Raw genomic sequence first — 14,051 nt, 5'->3', positions numbered from 1 at the left:
GCAAAGGCTGGGGCAAGCTGCTTGCATGTGCTACGGTTTGGACGCTATACGGATACCCACATTGTCTTTGGGAAGATAAGATTGCTTCTTTTTGGGGAGTGTAAAGGAAAATTCACCCACTATCCTATGAGTGAAAAGTTTCTAATGATCATAGTGTGTTTTCCTTTATATAAGAACATAGCACTTCTGCTGGCCAACAGAAGATCCTCACTCTCAATACTGCTCTCTAACAACCTCCAGCAATTACTTGATCTTTATCAAAGCCAGAGGCACACTCTAAGAAGATGCCTGATTAAGATAATGAGCCCAGACTTTAGCCGATCCAGTTCCTTGGTATGAGGCCAGCTGCATAATGGAACTCTAACTGGTAGCCTTAACTCCTCTATTAGCATCAATCACAATGTTGCCAACTGAGGTAATGAAACCAAGCCCTACATTTGCTACTGGCACTGATGGGCTATGTGCAGGTATCCCTACTGTCTGTTGGGCCCACCTGCAGCTTCCTTGGAGAAACTGAAGCTAGAGTTAGGCAAAGTAAATAATGGAGTGATTCAAACCTGCTTGGCTGTGTGGCTAATCTCTACAGCCAGATCCCCTCCAGAATTCCCAATGCCAATTATAATGACTCTCTTTCCAGTGAATCCCTCTGGGTTCTTATAGTCTCGACTGTGGAAGTACTGCCCTTTGAACTTCTCAATTCCTGCAAGAGAAGGGAAAATAATTATTGGGTAATGGTTTATATGATGGATATCATTTGTCAAGTCACTTGGTCTTTTTGCAGACTTAAATTTAAGCATATATTCTCCAAGTGTTCTCTTTACTCAGCTACTTTCTTGCCTTTCTCAGTATTTTTGGCTATTTTTTTTCCCCCGTAACCTCAGAGTAGTACCTTGTGATTTCCTTGTCATAGGTACTTTGCTTAACTCAGGATGTGTTTGTATTTTGGATTTAGAGACTATAAATAAAAACTGCCTCAGAAAACCTCCATTCTCTTTTGTCTTTTCATCCCCTTAAATACCTACTCCCATTTCGCTTATAGCACATATATTCTTATATACTTTAGAGTATACAGAGTACTTTTTTAAAAAATGAAAATCCAGGCCAAAGACTGAAGTTCTTCAAGCTTTCATTCCTTCCTTAGAAACTCAATATTCCTGTTTATTGCTGAAAAATTCTTCATTTAGCCTAATGCTCCTCAAGAACTCCACATTCTTCCTTTTGATACTTAGAAAAACTAAAGTCATTGTAAAACTAAAGAGACCTCACATTTTGCTCTAATCTCCAAAATTACAAAAATGACAATAATACAAGTTACCCCAACATCTTTCTGGGGAACAAGAAGAATTAGGGTAAGTCTTACTTCATTCCAAAGTAGGAATTACTCAGACTACAATCCTCCCATTCCTCAGGGGTCAGGTCACAGGCATGGGTCAAAGGTCTTCCTTCCTGGTAAGTTGCTCACCAGGGAAGCTTTCCAGAGGTAGATGAGCATCGGTGTGATGGCCAGTGCAAACCATGACTCCATCAAAGACATTCATCTCCTTTTTCCCTTCAGACTCAGTGACCACTTCCCATTGGCCTGAAGTTGAAAAATCAGGCTGCTTCTTCACACTGCACACAGTGGTCTGAAAAGAAAAGTGATAACCACAGGGACATCCCTGACATGGCTCTCCTTGCACAGTGTTACACAAAGGGCTGGTATCACAGGTACTATCACATAATAGGACCCATGCAGGGATATTTGATTTTCATATTCCACAAATAAGAACTGTTTTGTTTTGAGCTGTGGTCAGAATGAGAAAACTTCCCCAAGACAGAAAAAAGTAACGAAGTATTGCCAGGCTAATGTACCCTCCTCTTCTAGAAAAGTGCAAGTCACTAGGTCTCTTGGTCCATGTCCTAAGGCACTGTAACACCTGATTAAAGCCTGGGCTTCTCCTGTGTTTTTATGATACTCCATGCACTAAATGCCTATTCTTCTCCTGATCCCTATATGTCCTGAGATCTTCTGATGTCTTCTTACCCCAGGTTCTCTTCTCCTGGCCACCTTTAAACAAGTGGCTGAGCTATAGGGCTCCTTTTCCTGGCAGGGTAGAAAAACACCTCAGTGGCTCTCATTTTATAGAAGTGAATCTCCCTTTAGCTACCATAAATACCCATTTTACAAGGAACTGTAAAGAAAGAGGCTGTGAAACAGGATAGTGTTACGACTTTTAACTTTATAAAAATAATAAATATGGGTTGCCCTACTTAGGTTAAGGAAACAGTATGTGCTTCTAAGGGCCTATGACCATAATGTCTTCATGGACTATGAGAGACACCACCCCTGGCCAGGTGCGGTGGCTCACGCCTGTAATCCCAGCACTTTGGGAGGCTGAGCCAGGTGAATCACCTGAGGTCAGGAGTTCAAAACTCACCTGGCCAACATGGCGAAACCCCGTCTCTACTACAAATACAAAAATTAGCCAGGTGTGGTGGCACGTGCCTGTAATCCCAGCTAGTTGGGAGGCTGAGGCAGGAGAATTGCTTGAACTTGGGAGGTGGAGGTTGCAGTGAGCCGAGATTGTATCACTGTACTCCAGCCTGAGCAACAGAGCAAGACTCTGTCTCAAAAAAAAAAAGAGAGAGAGAGGGAGAGAGAGACCATCTCTGCATGCCCTGGCCATCCAGCACTATTTATAGTTCCTCTATCATGTTCTTTTTTACACAGGCTGGTGCCTCTGCCTAGATCACCCTTTTATTCCTTATTTGGTAGATTCCTACTCACCCTTCAAGACTCAGCTTTAAGAAAACTTTATCTCCTTTAAGAAAACTTCCCTGGAACCTGTCCTGTTGGGTTCAACATCTCTCCTCCGAACTGCAACGTATAGATCTCTAGCATTTGTCCCCACGTAACTCTTTATTTTTATTAATTATATTTATAATAAAATTTTTCTTCATTTGTTACCCCTTAAGTAGACTATAAAGTTACTGATTTTTCTTTTCTGTCTTTGCATATTCAATGCTTAGTATGATAACAAACTTGTTCAATAAGTATTGTTTAAACAAATGAAGAGAAGCATTAATGGAATGTAAATGACTTACTTTAGAAGTTCACTAGATGTTTTCATTTTCTTATTGTTGTTAAGCAGAAAAAGGCATGAGTTAGCAAGATGATCAGAAGGCAGAAGCTTTGGGCTTTTTGCCAGCTGTCAGAAATATCTGTTCTTTTATGGTCATGATCAGAAATTATAGAAAAGTCCTAGAATACTTTAGAGCAGGAAGGAACCACGGAAGTGATCTAGTACAGTTATCTTGTTTTAAGAACAAGAAAATTTTAAAAAATTGAAATTGAGGAAATTGCTTGTCTGACATCTAAGTTAGTCAGTCGTAGGGCAAGCACCAGAATTCAGGTTTTTGTTCTGCAATTCCATGTTCTTCCCTCTACACCAAAGTTAACTATCCAACAACTATACTTCACTGGGTTTTATGATGTTTATGTAAACAAATGTATTGGAAAGTACTTCAGAAAGTACAAAAGGGCAAAGCAGTAAAGGACTGTGGAACCAGAAAGTTTTAAAGTTCCCATACCTATCAGTTCCCTTCTGTACTGGGGAAAGCAATTCCCTTCATCTGTTGATTGCAGTTATGTGCAAATAATGTGAAATGAAGGTGATGAAAACACTCTGCCAGGGGGCTTCCTATATCTGCAGCCAAATATATGAGGAGCAAGGAGGACAAAGAATGGAGTTTTTCCCTGGGTAGGATAAATACATGTGCAAATCAAGCCAATCTTTAGAAGTACATTGGTAACTGAAACCACATTATTCATTTACTTAGCAAACAACATCAAACACAAAGATATCCACACAATTTTCTACCTTAAATCGAATATACTTCAGAAGGTCAAATTCTTTGGCATACATCCTGAAATACTCCAGGACCTGGGCGTTATGCATGAAGTTAGGATAATGATCTGGGATTGGATAGTCACTGAAGCACATCATCTCTTTAGAAGTATTGATGATCACTGATTTGTAAATACTGGCTCTTCCTTCTTCAGGATTTTCCTGCAATAAATAGAAAATATTCATAGCAGCTTGAGAATCATCTTCATGACTATAAATAGTCAATAAACATCTGAAAAAGTTTTCTGAAAGAAGTGTCAATCACACACACACCTTCCAGTATTTGTGCCCTTATATAGTCCCTTCCCCTTGAACCTCAGTTATCTTTATGACTTGCTTTTGACCAACAGCATACAGTTGAAATGATACTGAATGACTTCTAAGACCAAGTCGTAAGTAGCCTTGCAGATTCTGCCTGGGTCTCAGAAAGCTCGCTCTGGTAGAAGCTAGCAGCCATATGAGAAATCCAACTACCATGAGACCACCATACTATGAGGAAGTCCAGCCTCACCACATGAAGAGAATGTCTGGGACGGGACAGAAAATATGTGACCAGTCCCCAGAAATTCTACCTATTCTATTCTATCCCAGCTAAAGTTCTAAACATGTGAAGAGAGTGTTACTAACACTGAATAATAGTCTTTTAAATGAATAACAGTGAGGCAAAATGGGAACATATATAGGAAAGAGTGTAACAGTTTCCATGTACTGGAAACAGTATAACATCTCCAATGTTTTCAGGAGAGCAGTGTCAAAATGTATATGAAACTCCTTGCAATTTACCTAGCCTTTTAAAAAAATATTCAGCATTGCTGAGGAAGCTTTATGTTAAAGGATGTTAATACCAGCATTATTCATAATATAAAAATGAGACAAGCTAAATGCCCAACAAAACAACTGAAATTTGAGAGCCACTGCTCTAGATCCTTACTACCAAAGTGTGGCTTATAGACTAGCAGCAGGGGCTTCACTTGAGAGATGGTGTTAGAAATGCAGACTCTCAGGCCCCACCTCAGACCTACTGAATCAGAACCTGCATCTTAGCAAAATCTTCACGTGATTCAGATGTGTATGCAAACTGAGATGCACTGCATTAGATGACATTAATCCCCAATTCAGTGTTCTTTCCCCTACAACAAACTTCTTTGCATCCTCAAAAACTTCCTATTGAGGCTGGGCGTGGTGGCTCATGCCTGGAATCCCAGCACTTTGGGAGGCCGAGGCGGGCGAATCACCTGAGGTCGGGAGTTCAAGACCAGCCTGACCAACATGGAGAAACCCCGTCTCTACTAAAAATACAAAATTAGCTGGGCGTGGTGGCACATGCCTGTAATCCCAGTTACTCAGGTGGCTGAGGCAGGAGAATTGCTTGAACCCAGGAGGCGGAGGTTGCTGTAAGCTGAGATCGCGTCATTGCACTCCAGCCCGGGCAACAGGAGCAAAACTCCATCTCAAAAAAAAAAAAAAAAAAAAAAAAACTTCCTGTTAACTACCTTATAGCATTGTTGTGGTGATCACATAAAGTAATGCAATGATGCAATCTACACAGCCTATTATTCTGTCACAGAGATTTCACAAATGAGGAGTTTTCAAATTTTTAGATTTTCAAAAATTGTTTTGACTATGGAAAATCACCTTAATCAATTTGGATCTCCTCCTCCCTTTTTATTCTAGAAATGAACAGATATTGAAATATTGAGCATTATGAAACATTAAATGGCCACAAAGGAGAGTGTTTGTTGGCTTTGTCCTCCTTTAGGATTGATTTTCTCCCATTTTTATTGCATATTCAATCTAGGAATCCTAAATTGATCATTCCCATTTCTCTGACCCATAATCCAAAATCTTACTTCTTTAACTGCTAATAACATTGTCACAAGTCTCCTTTGAAGTCTCTTCTTCTAACCTATCCTACCTATTTCAGCCAAAGTGTTCTCTCTAAGGTGTGGTTGGACTATATCTCTGCCCTAATTAAAATTTTAGATGTTGCCCCATTTCCTGTAGAATAAAGTTCCTATTTCTGAGCTTAGGATTCAAAGACCTCTGTAATGTTTTGTAGTGTATTCCTTATCTCCCCAACTAGATTGTAAGCCCCTTGAATTGTACTCATGGTTTTCCCCCCAGCATCCACAATGATACATAGCACTCAATAAATGTTTAATGGATGCATATCAAATTGTATTGAGAAAGGGATATACAGAATGAGATATAAGTTTCGCAAAATGCATAACAAAACTAATAATATACATCAACATTTATCTCAAAAAGAGTTCAATAAGACACATGTATCTCCCAAAATTTTGTCCTAAGAAAAATTGCAAAAATAATATAAAGTCAAATGCAGAAAGACATATTTTTGTATAACTTAAATAGCAATTAATTAGTAACAATGTTAAATGTTCCCAAAATAGATGAATGGTTTAGTAAGTGACATTATCTCAACATGCAGAATTTTTTTAAGTTTTTCTTTGAGACGGAGTCTCGCTCTGTTGCCAGGCTGGAGTGCAGTAGGACGATCTCAGCTCCCTGCAACCTCTGCCTCCTGGGTTCAAGCGATTTTCCTGCCTCAGCCTTCCCAGTAGCCGGGACTACAGGCGCGTGCCACTACACCAGGCTAATTTTTATTTTTTATTTTTAGTAGAGATGGAGTTTCACCAGGTTAGCCAGGCTGGTCTCTATCTCCTGACCTCGTGATCCACCTGCCTCAGCCTCCTAAAGTGCTGGGATTACAGGCGTGAGCCACCGCGCCCAGTCTCAACCTGCAGAATTTATCTTCCACACCACTCCATGGGTATCCTGATAAATACGAAGTAGATCCTGCTACTCCACTGCTTAATAGTTTCTCTTGATTCCATCTGGAAAACAAAATTCCTTATTTTGAAATTTAGCACATTTCACAATCTAGCCCGGTTTATCTTTTAATCTTCATCCAGTGTTGTCCTTATTTAATCTCAAATTTCTAAGTCATTAAATTGTTCCTGAAACACTCTAAGCTCTTGCACAACTTTAAACCTCTGTACATATTACTATTTCTTCACCTGGAAAATTTCCTGTCCTTCAAGAGTTATATCAAATGTCACTTCCTTCAAGAAAACTTTTCTAATTTCTCCAGGGAATTAGATTCCCCTATTCATCCTCCCAGCTCCCAAAACTCTCTGTTCATATTTCTATAAAGATAACTTAAACACACTGTATTATCATGCATTTGTTTCCATGACTGTGAAAAACCAGAGAGTAGCCATATCCTTCTTTAAATCTCTATTATCGTGGACCTGGTGTGTACTGGATGTGCAATAAATGCTTTGAAATGAATTAGTTAATGAATCATGGAAAGTGAATTTGGAGACACCAAAAACTATGATTTTGAAGTCTGTGCAGGAACGTTTAAAACAGCCTATGATATAACTTGAAGTAAAAAACTAATTATAAAATTAAATTTACATTCTATTCACCAAATATGTAATATTATGTCTACCTGTGGGTATATAATTATAATTGTATAATCTCTCCCTGTTGGACATGTCTCTTTTGAGTATACTTTATTTATTTTAAATAGAAAAAATGTGAAAACACAGAAAACCAGTCGATTTATTAAGGCAGTAGGATTTCTTTCTTTTTCTTTTATTTTTGTTAAAATATTGTTTGTACAACATCCATTCACGATAAAAACTCTCAGCAAACTAGAAATGGAGAGAAACTTCCTCAATTTGATAAAGAACATCTGTAAAATACCTATAATTAACATCATGCTTCACAGTGAGGAACTAGACACTTTTCCCCTAAGACTGGGAACAAGGTAAGGATGTCCTCTCTCACCACTCCTATGGAACATTGTACTAGAAGTCTTAGCTAGTACAATAATACAAGAAAGAAAAGTAAAGGATATACTGATTGGGAAGGAATAAAAACTTTTTATTTGCAGATGACCTGACTGTCTACATAGAAAATCCCAAAGAATTAAAAAAAAAAAAGAAAGAAAGAAAGAGAGAAAGAAAGAAAAAGAACTCTTAGAGCCAACAAGTGAGTACAGCGGGGTTGCAGGATACATGGTTAACATACAAAAGTTAGTTGCTTTTTTTTTTGAGACAGAGTCTCACTCTATTGCCTAGGCTGGAGTGCAGTGGCGAAATCTTGGCTCACCACAATCCCCGCCCCCTGGATGCAAGCAATTCTCCTGCCTCAGCCTCCTGAGTAGCTGGGACTACAGGCGCATGACACCGTGCCTGGTTAATTTTTGCATTTTTAGTAGAGATGGGGTTTCACTATGTTGGCCAGCCTGGTCTCTATCTCCTGACCTCGTGATCCACCTGCCTCGGCATCCCGAAGTGCTGGGATTACAGGCAAGAACCACCGTGCCCAGCCATTTGCTTTTTTATATACCAGAATGAACAACTGGAATTTGAAATTTTAAAAACTCCATCTATAATAATGCCCCCGAAATTACATACGTAGGTATAAATATAAAAAAAGTATAGGATTTATAAGCATGAATTATAAAACACAGATATAAAACACAGATGAAGAAAGTCTAAGATTTAAATAAATGGAGAGATATTCCAATTCGTAGACTGGAAGATTAAATATTGTTAAGATGTCAGTTCTTTCCAACTTGACCTACAGATACAATGCAATCCCAATCAACCCCAGCAAGCTATTTTAGAATCCAAGTTAACACATGGATTCTAAAGTTCATATGGAAAGACTGAAGGCCTAGAATAGAAGACTTTGTCCTTAGTTGTGGGCTGTGTATAGTGGCTTTGTTCCAAAGAACACAGTATGGCAAGGGAAAAACAAGGAGTAACTTTACAGTGGCAAAAACTGACAAACACTGTTTCAAGCCAGGACATCAAGGTTAACATCAATAGTGATATTATCTAGGGTTTTTATAGTTTGAGGTTTTACATTTAACTTTTTAATCCATGTTGAGTTGATTTTCACATATGGCAAAAGGAAGGGATCTAGTGTCAGTCTTCTGCATATGGCTAGCAGTTATCCCAGCCCCATACAATTTATCCTTGTAACAAACTTTCATATGTACCTCCTGAACCTAAAATAAAAGTTGGAAAACAAAAAATAGAAAAGTAAAACAAACTTAAACTTCAACAAAGATATATTTTGGCATATATTGAATGCTAATTTACTTACAATAACATAAAATGAGTTTTAAGTTTCAAAAAAAAAAAAAAACAGTGGGTATAATGTTGATAGTATGTACCCTTGATGGGAGGTTAGGAGAATGGCACTTCACCTTTATAATATTCCTCCCCAAAATTCATAACTGCAGTTTAACCATGAGAAAAAAATCAGATAAATCCCAACTGAGGGATATTCTACAACATATCTGACCAGTAAGTAATCATCAAAACTATGAGCCTAAGGAGATATGACTATTAAATGTAATACAGTATCCTGGGTGGGATCCTGGAACAGAAAAAGGACACTAGGAAAAACTAAGTAAATCTGAATAAATTATGGAATTCAGTTAATAATAATGTATCAATATGGCTCATTAATTATTTACAAATGTATCATACTAATATAAGATGTTAATAATGAGGTAACTGGACATGAGGTGTACTGTAATTCTCTGTGCTATCTTCCTAATAAATTTTGTAAGTCTAAAACTGTTCTAAAATTAAAAGTTTATTTAAACATGTTTGTACACAAGTATATCTTTTTTAAATTAAGGTAAATTAATGAATGGCAGGGTCATTTTGGAATTAAGATGTTTGTTTGTAAAGAGAACAGGGGAGGCATGTTCCTAACTTCTGAATTTTATTTCATTTATTCATTCAAGAGATATTTATAAAGTCCCTCTGTAATAAAATAGACTATGAGGTACTGATAAATGCAAGTCTGTACCTGTATTCCAAAAGTTCAAAGTTTAGAAAGAGCAGAGCCATGCTTTCCACAGCAGGTCTGTTGGGATCAGTGAGTGAAATGAATGATAGATCTCACCTCTTTGAGGTACTCCTATATTTCAACTCTTTTTTCAAATCACTAACCACAACAAAGTGTTATCCTGTGTCAACAAAATCCTTCAAGTCCTTCGAACCACCCAACTGGACCTTAGGTAAGTTTTATCACTGTGCCAATCCACTGCTTTACAAAAGAGTGAGCATAGAGCAGTACTGGGTTAGTGAGTAGAAGAAAAAGGAGCTTCTGCTCCTGGATTTTACAATTTTCTACCATTGATGAATAAATCTTCCCTCTACAAATTCTATACACTGATTATATTTCCTTCCTAGGCACAAGGCTTACACATTTATTTGATCAGGAAGTCTGTGTAAGAAAAGAGAGGCCAGGCACGGTGGCTCATGCCTGTAATCCCCACACTTTGGGAGGCCGAGGTGAGCGGATCACTTGAGGTCAGGAGTTCGAGAATAGCCTGGCCAACATGATGAAACCCCGTCTTTACTAAAAATACAAGAATTAGCAAGGCGTGGTAGTATGTATATAATTCCAGCTACTTGAGAGGCTGAGGCATGAGAATCGCTTGAACCCAGGAGGCAGAGGTTGCAGTGAACTGAGATGATGCCACTGTACTCCATCTAGCCTGGGTAACAGAGTGAGACTCTGTCTAAAAAAGAAAAAAAAAAAAAAGAAAGAAAGGAGAGAGGGAGAGCGGGGGATGGAAGTTGGGGTAATTGGAACTGATGGGATTGGAAGAAGTAATAAGGACAGAAGAAAGAAGAAAAATTTAAATGGGAGGAATGAGGACGGTTTGGGGCTACTGTTCCTGTCAGTTTCTCAAAATCCCATGGAATAGAAACTCTCTTTGAACTGTTATTCTTAACCTTGTCTGCACATTGGAATCATCTGGGGAGCTTTAAAACATGGAGATAGTAGCACACATGCTTGGTTCTAGAAATATAATGGTGAAACACAGGGGTGGTCTGTCGTAACAGAGGTCAGAGCATTATGATGAAACACAGCTTATTTATTTTCAAGGAAGCAGTTTGTAAAGTGTTAAAATTTTGCCAAGTGGATAATCAGAAGAAAAACCTCCACATTAAGTCTTTAGCAGATAATAATTTTAAACCACATTGGAGATAAAAACCAGGAACTTGATAATCAGACAGGGTGATGGATGCTCTCCCAACCTCCTCTCATCCTTAACTGATTTCATGCCTTTTCAGTAACTGCCAAACCTGCTTAGTAAAGACATCACATGTGTGAGTCCCATCCTAGGCCTACTGAATAATAACCAACATGTAGCACTATGTTCCTGGCGCTGTTGTGTTTGGCATAATGATCCATTCATTTACTCCTGACAATAACTCTATAAAGTGGATACTATCATTATCCACTTCTTAAAGATGAAGAAACAGAGGTACACAGAGGCTTAATGATGTGCCCAAGGTCACACTGCTAGTAGGTGACAGAAATAACATTTGAGCCTAAGACTGCGTTCTTAACCTCCATACCATATCGTGGCCAGATTTTAAGAGCAGAATTTTCTGCTGTTTACTAAAAACAACGGGCGTTTTGCCCATGTCCAAGACTGATGATGATATAGGTATGCAGGTCAGCCAAGGGGATCCACTCCAGATCTGAATAAGGACCATTGTCACATAAAATTAGTCCCCAAAACAGAGTCAGGGTGCAAGAGGATTGTAGTTCTGTTCAACTAAGAAATGCTATAAAGCCACTTTTATGTAGCTGGCCAACACTGTGTTAGTTTTTATGAAATATGAAATGTAAAACTTATCTAGGCCACCTCAATACTATTCACTGTTCAGAAAGCTAGCTTAAAAGCAAACCTGTTCTCCTCTAGCCACCCAAGATGCCAATAGGAAAGAAGGCTAAGGGAAAGAAGGCGGCCCCCACCCCTGCTATCGTGAAGCAGGAAGCCAAAAATGTTGCGGATCCTCTGTTTGAGAAAAAGCCTAAGAATTTTGGCATTGGACAGGACATCCAGCCCCAAAGGGACCTCACCCTGTTTGTCAAATGGCCCCCCTGTATCAGGTTGCAGCAGCAAAGAGCTATCCTTCTATAAGCTGCTGAAAGCACTGCCCACCATTAACCAGTTCACCCAGGTCTTGCACTGCCAAACAGCTACTGACTGCTTATGCAGGCCCACAAGCACAGACCAGAGACAAAACGAGAGAAGCAGCAGAGACTGCTGTCCTGGACTGTGAAGAAAGCTGCTGGCAAAGGGGATATCCCACCGAGACACCACCCGTCTCTCCAGCAGGGGTTAACACAATCACCACCTTGGTGGAGAACAAGAAGACTCAGCTGGTGGTGATGGCACACGATGCGGATCCCATCGAGCTGGTTGTCTTCCTACCTGCCCTGTGTCCCAAAATGGGGGTCCCTTACTGCATTATCAAGGGGAAGTTAAGATTGTGATGTCTAGTCCACGGGAAGACCTGCACGATGTTGCCTTCACACAGGTTCACTAGGAAGACAAAGGAGATGTGGCTAAGTTGGTGGCAGTTTTCAGAACCAATTACATCGACAGATACGATGAGATTCGCTGCCACTGGGGAGGCAATGTCCCGGGTCCTAAATCTGTCGCTTGAATCACCAAGCTGGAAAAGGGAAAGGTGAAAGAAGTTGCCACTAAACTGAGTTAAATGTACACTGCTGAATTTTCTGTAAATAAAAAGGATAAAAATTATCCTTCAAAAAATGAAAAAAATAAAAGCAAACCCAGCAAACCCAATGCATGTCAGTTTGGAGATCAATAAAGGTGGCTGGTATTCTTTGGAATATAATAAGTTTAACTATCTTTTTTATTTTTTATTATTTTTTTTCTTGAGACGGAGTCTCGCTCTGTCACCCAGGCTGAAGTGCAATCTCAGCTCACTGCAAGCTCCGCCTCCCGGGTTCACCCCATTCTCTTGCCTCAGCCTCTCGAGTAGCTGAGACTACAGACGCCCTCCACTACGCCCGGCTAATTTTTTTGTATTTTTAGTAGAGATGGGGTTTCACGTGTTAGCCAGGATGGTCTCGATCTCCTGACCTCGTGATCCGCCCGACTCGGCCTCCCAAAGTGCTAGGATTACAGGCGTGAGCGCGCCGGCCACCTGACACTGTTAAGATAAACTGTAGTATGCACCTAGTTGCAGGGAGGGTTTCAAGTATTAAGGGACTAGGAGATGTATGTACCTGGAACCTCCAGAGCCCTCCGATGTCATCAGTCCTTTCAAAGCAGACAGGTTCCAGGCCTTCTTCTACGCAGCACTTGATGGAAGAGAGCCCGCTCACTCCTCCCCCAATCACAGCAATTCTTTTCTTAGTCATGCTCTCCAGAGATCTTCACCTGTGGGTCAATGTCGCCTATCCTAAAGAAAGGATGACAAAAGACAAAAAGCACACATCGGTCAACATTTTTCAAGGAAGACCTTGGCCATGGCATTCGAATAAATTCTGTACAAGAGCTGCCTTGAGGAGGACAGATTCGACGGTCCTCTTCACTAGAGGAAATCGCTCTGCTGGCAAGGAGGAGCCCTGCGCCTGCGAGACCCAGAGCCGGGAGTGCTCTGCTGCTGTACCGGATCTCACCGCCTTTCCCGAAGCCCTCCACAGACCCTTCAGCTGCGATCAGGAGGCGACTCAACAGCCGGCTGTTGTCAAATCAGTACAAACCAACAGTATACAAACAGCGAGAGCCAACGGGGAGGGGCTGTAGCGCTCCACCTCCTTTCAGAGACTACTCCCCCGCCCACTCAGCGGCACCCATTCTCCCTCCCTTGATGGGAATGAAACGTGGGCTGAAGCTGCTTTGGGCGAAAAAGTTAATCCTACAACTTCTTTATATTTCAGCTGCTGTTGCCAGGACTCTCAACTACTTTCTCTGAAAACAGAGTGCCCCCTAGTCCCATCTGTGCTCGCCTCTGCATCCACTTTTAACTTCCTGGTTTTTGCCTTAAACTGACAAACACTTCCTAGTGAAAAGAAAACTGTCAACAACCCCAAAGCAAGTTCTGCTCCAAATGCTTAAGTGAACACCTACCCTTCAGATGATCTGTTCAAACAGATGACCCTGCCCCCGCTTCCGCCCCCGCCTCGCCTATACCTCTCTCCTCCCCTCCTCACAATCTGGATCTAAGAATTTATACTTCTGGTAGAAATTTACTTTTAAATCCCCGTGCACTGAGCTGAGTGCTGGAATATAGTGAGGAATGTATTGTTTCCTACTCAGAGGCGCTTACA

General features: G+C 40.3%; 1 protein-coding gene across 5 annotated transcripts in view; it reads right to left on the bottom strand.

Annotated features, from left to right (window-relative positions):
* Nucleotides 1-14,051, bottom strand: part of FMO5 (flavin containing dimethylaniline monoxygenase 5) — a 41,571-nt gene that overhangs the window by 17,352 nt on the left and 10,168 nt on the right. The window contains exons 1-5 of one of the 5 annotated variants that reach the window (XR_012089964.1): nt 13,391-13,818; nt 13,005-13,180; nt 3,861-4,049; nt 1,463-1,625; nt 558-700 (exon numbers count right to left, since the gene is read on the bottom strand). Coding sequence is in view for 4 of the 5 variants with exons in the window: in XM_008019337.3 (XP_008017528.2) it covers nt 558-700; nt 1,463-1,625; nt 3,861-4,049; nt 13,005-13,139 (630 nt within the window). In the remaining variant the exon portion in view is untranslated. Of the gene's footprint in view, nt 1-557; nt 701-1,462; nt 1,626-3,860; nt 4,050-13,004; nt 13,181-13,390; nt 13,819-14,051 lie in introns of those variants that run through there. The other 4 variants (XM_008019337.3, XM_008019338.3, XM_073008434.1 and 1 more) reach the window with 4 other exon arrangements.

The sequence above is a fragment of the Chlorocebus sabaeus genome, chromosome 20 (assembly GCF_047675955.1).
Source record: "Chlorocebus sabaeus isolate Y175 chromosome 20, mChlSab1.0.hap1, whole genome shotgun sequence".
Taxonomy (NCBI): Eukaryota; Metazoa; Chordata; class Mammalia; order Primates; family Cercopithecidae; genus Chlorocebus; species Chlorocebus sabaeus.
The sequence above is the reverse complement of the archived record's forward strand: the minus strand, read 5'-3'. Positions and strand labels throughout refer to the sequence as shown.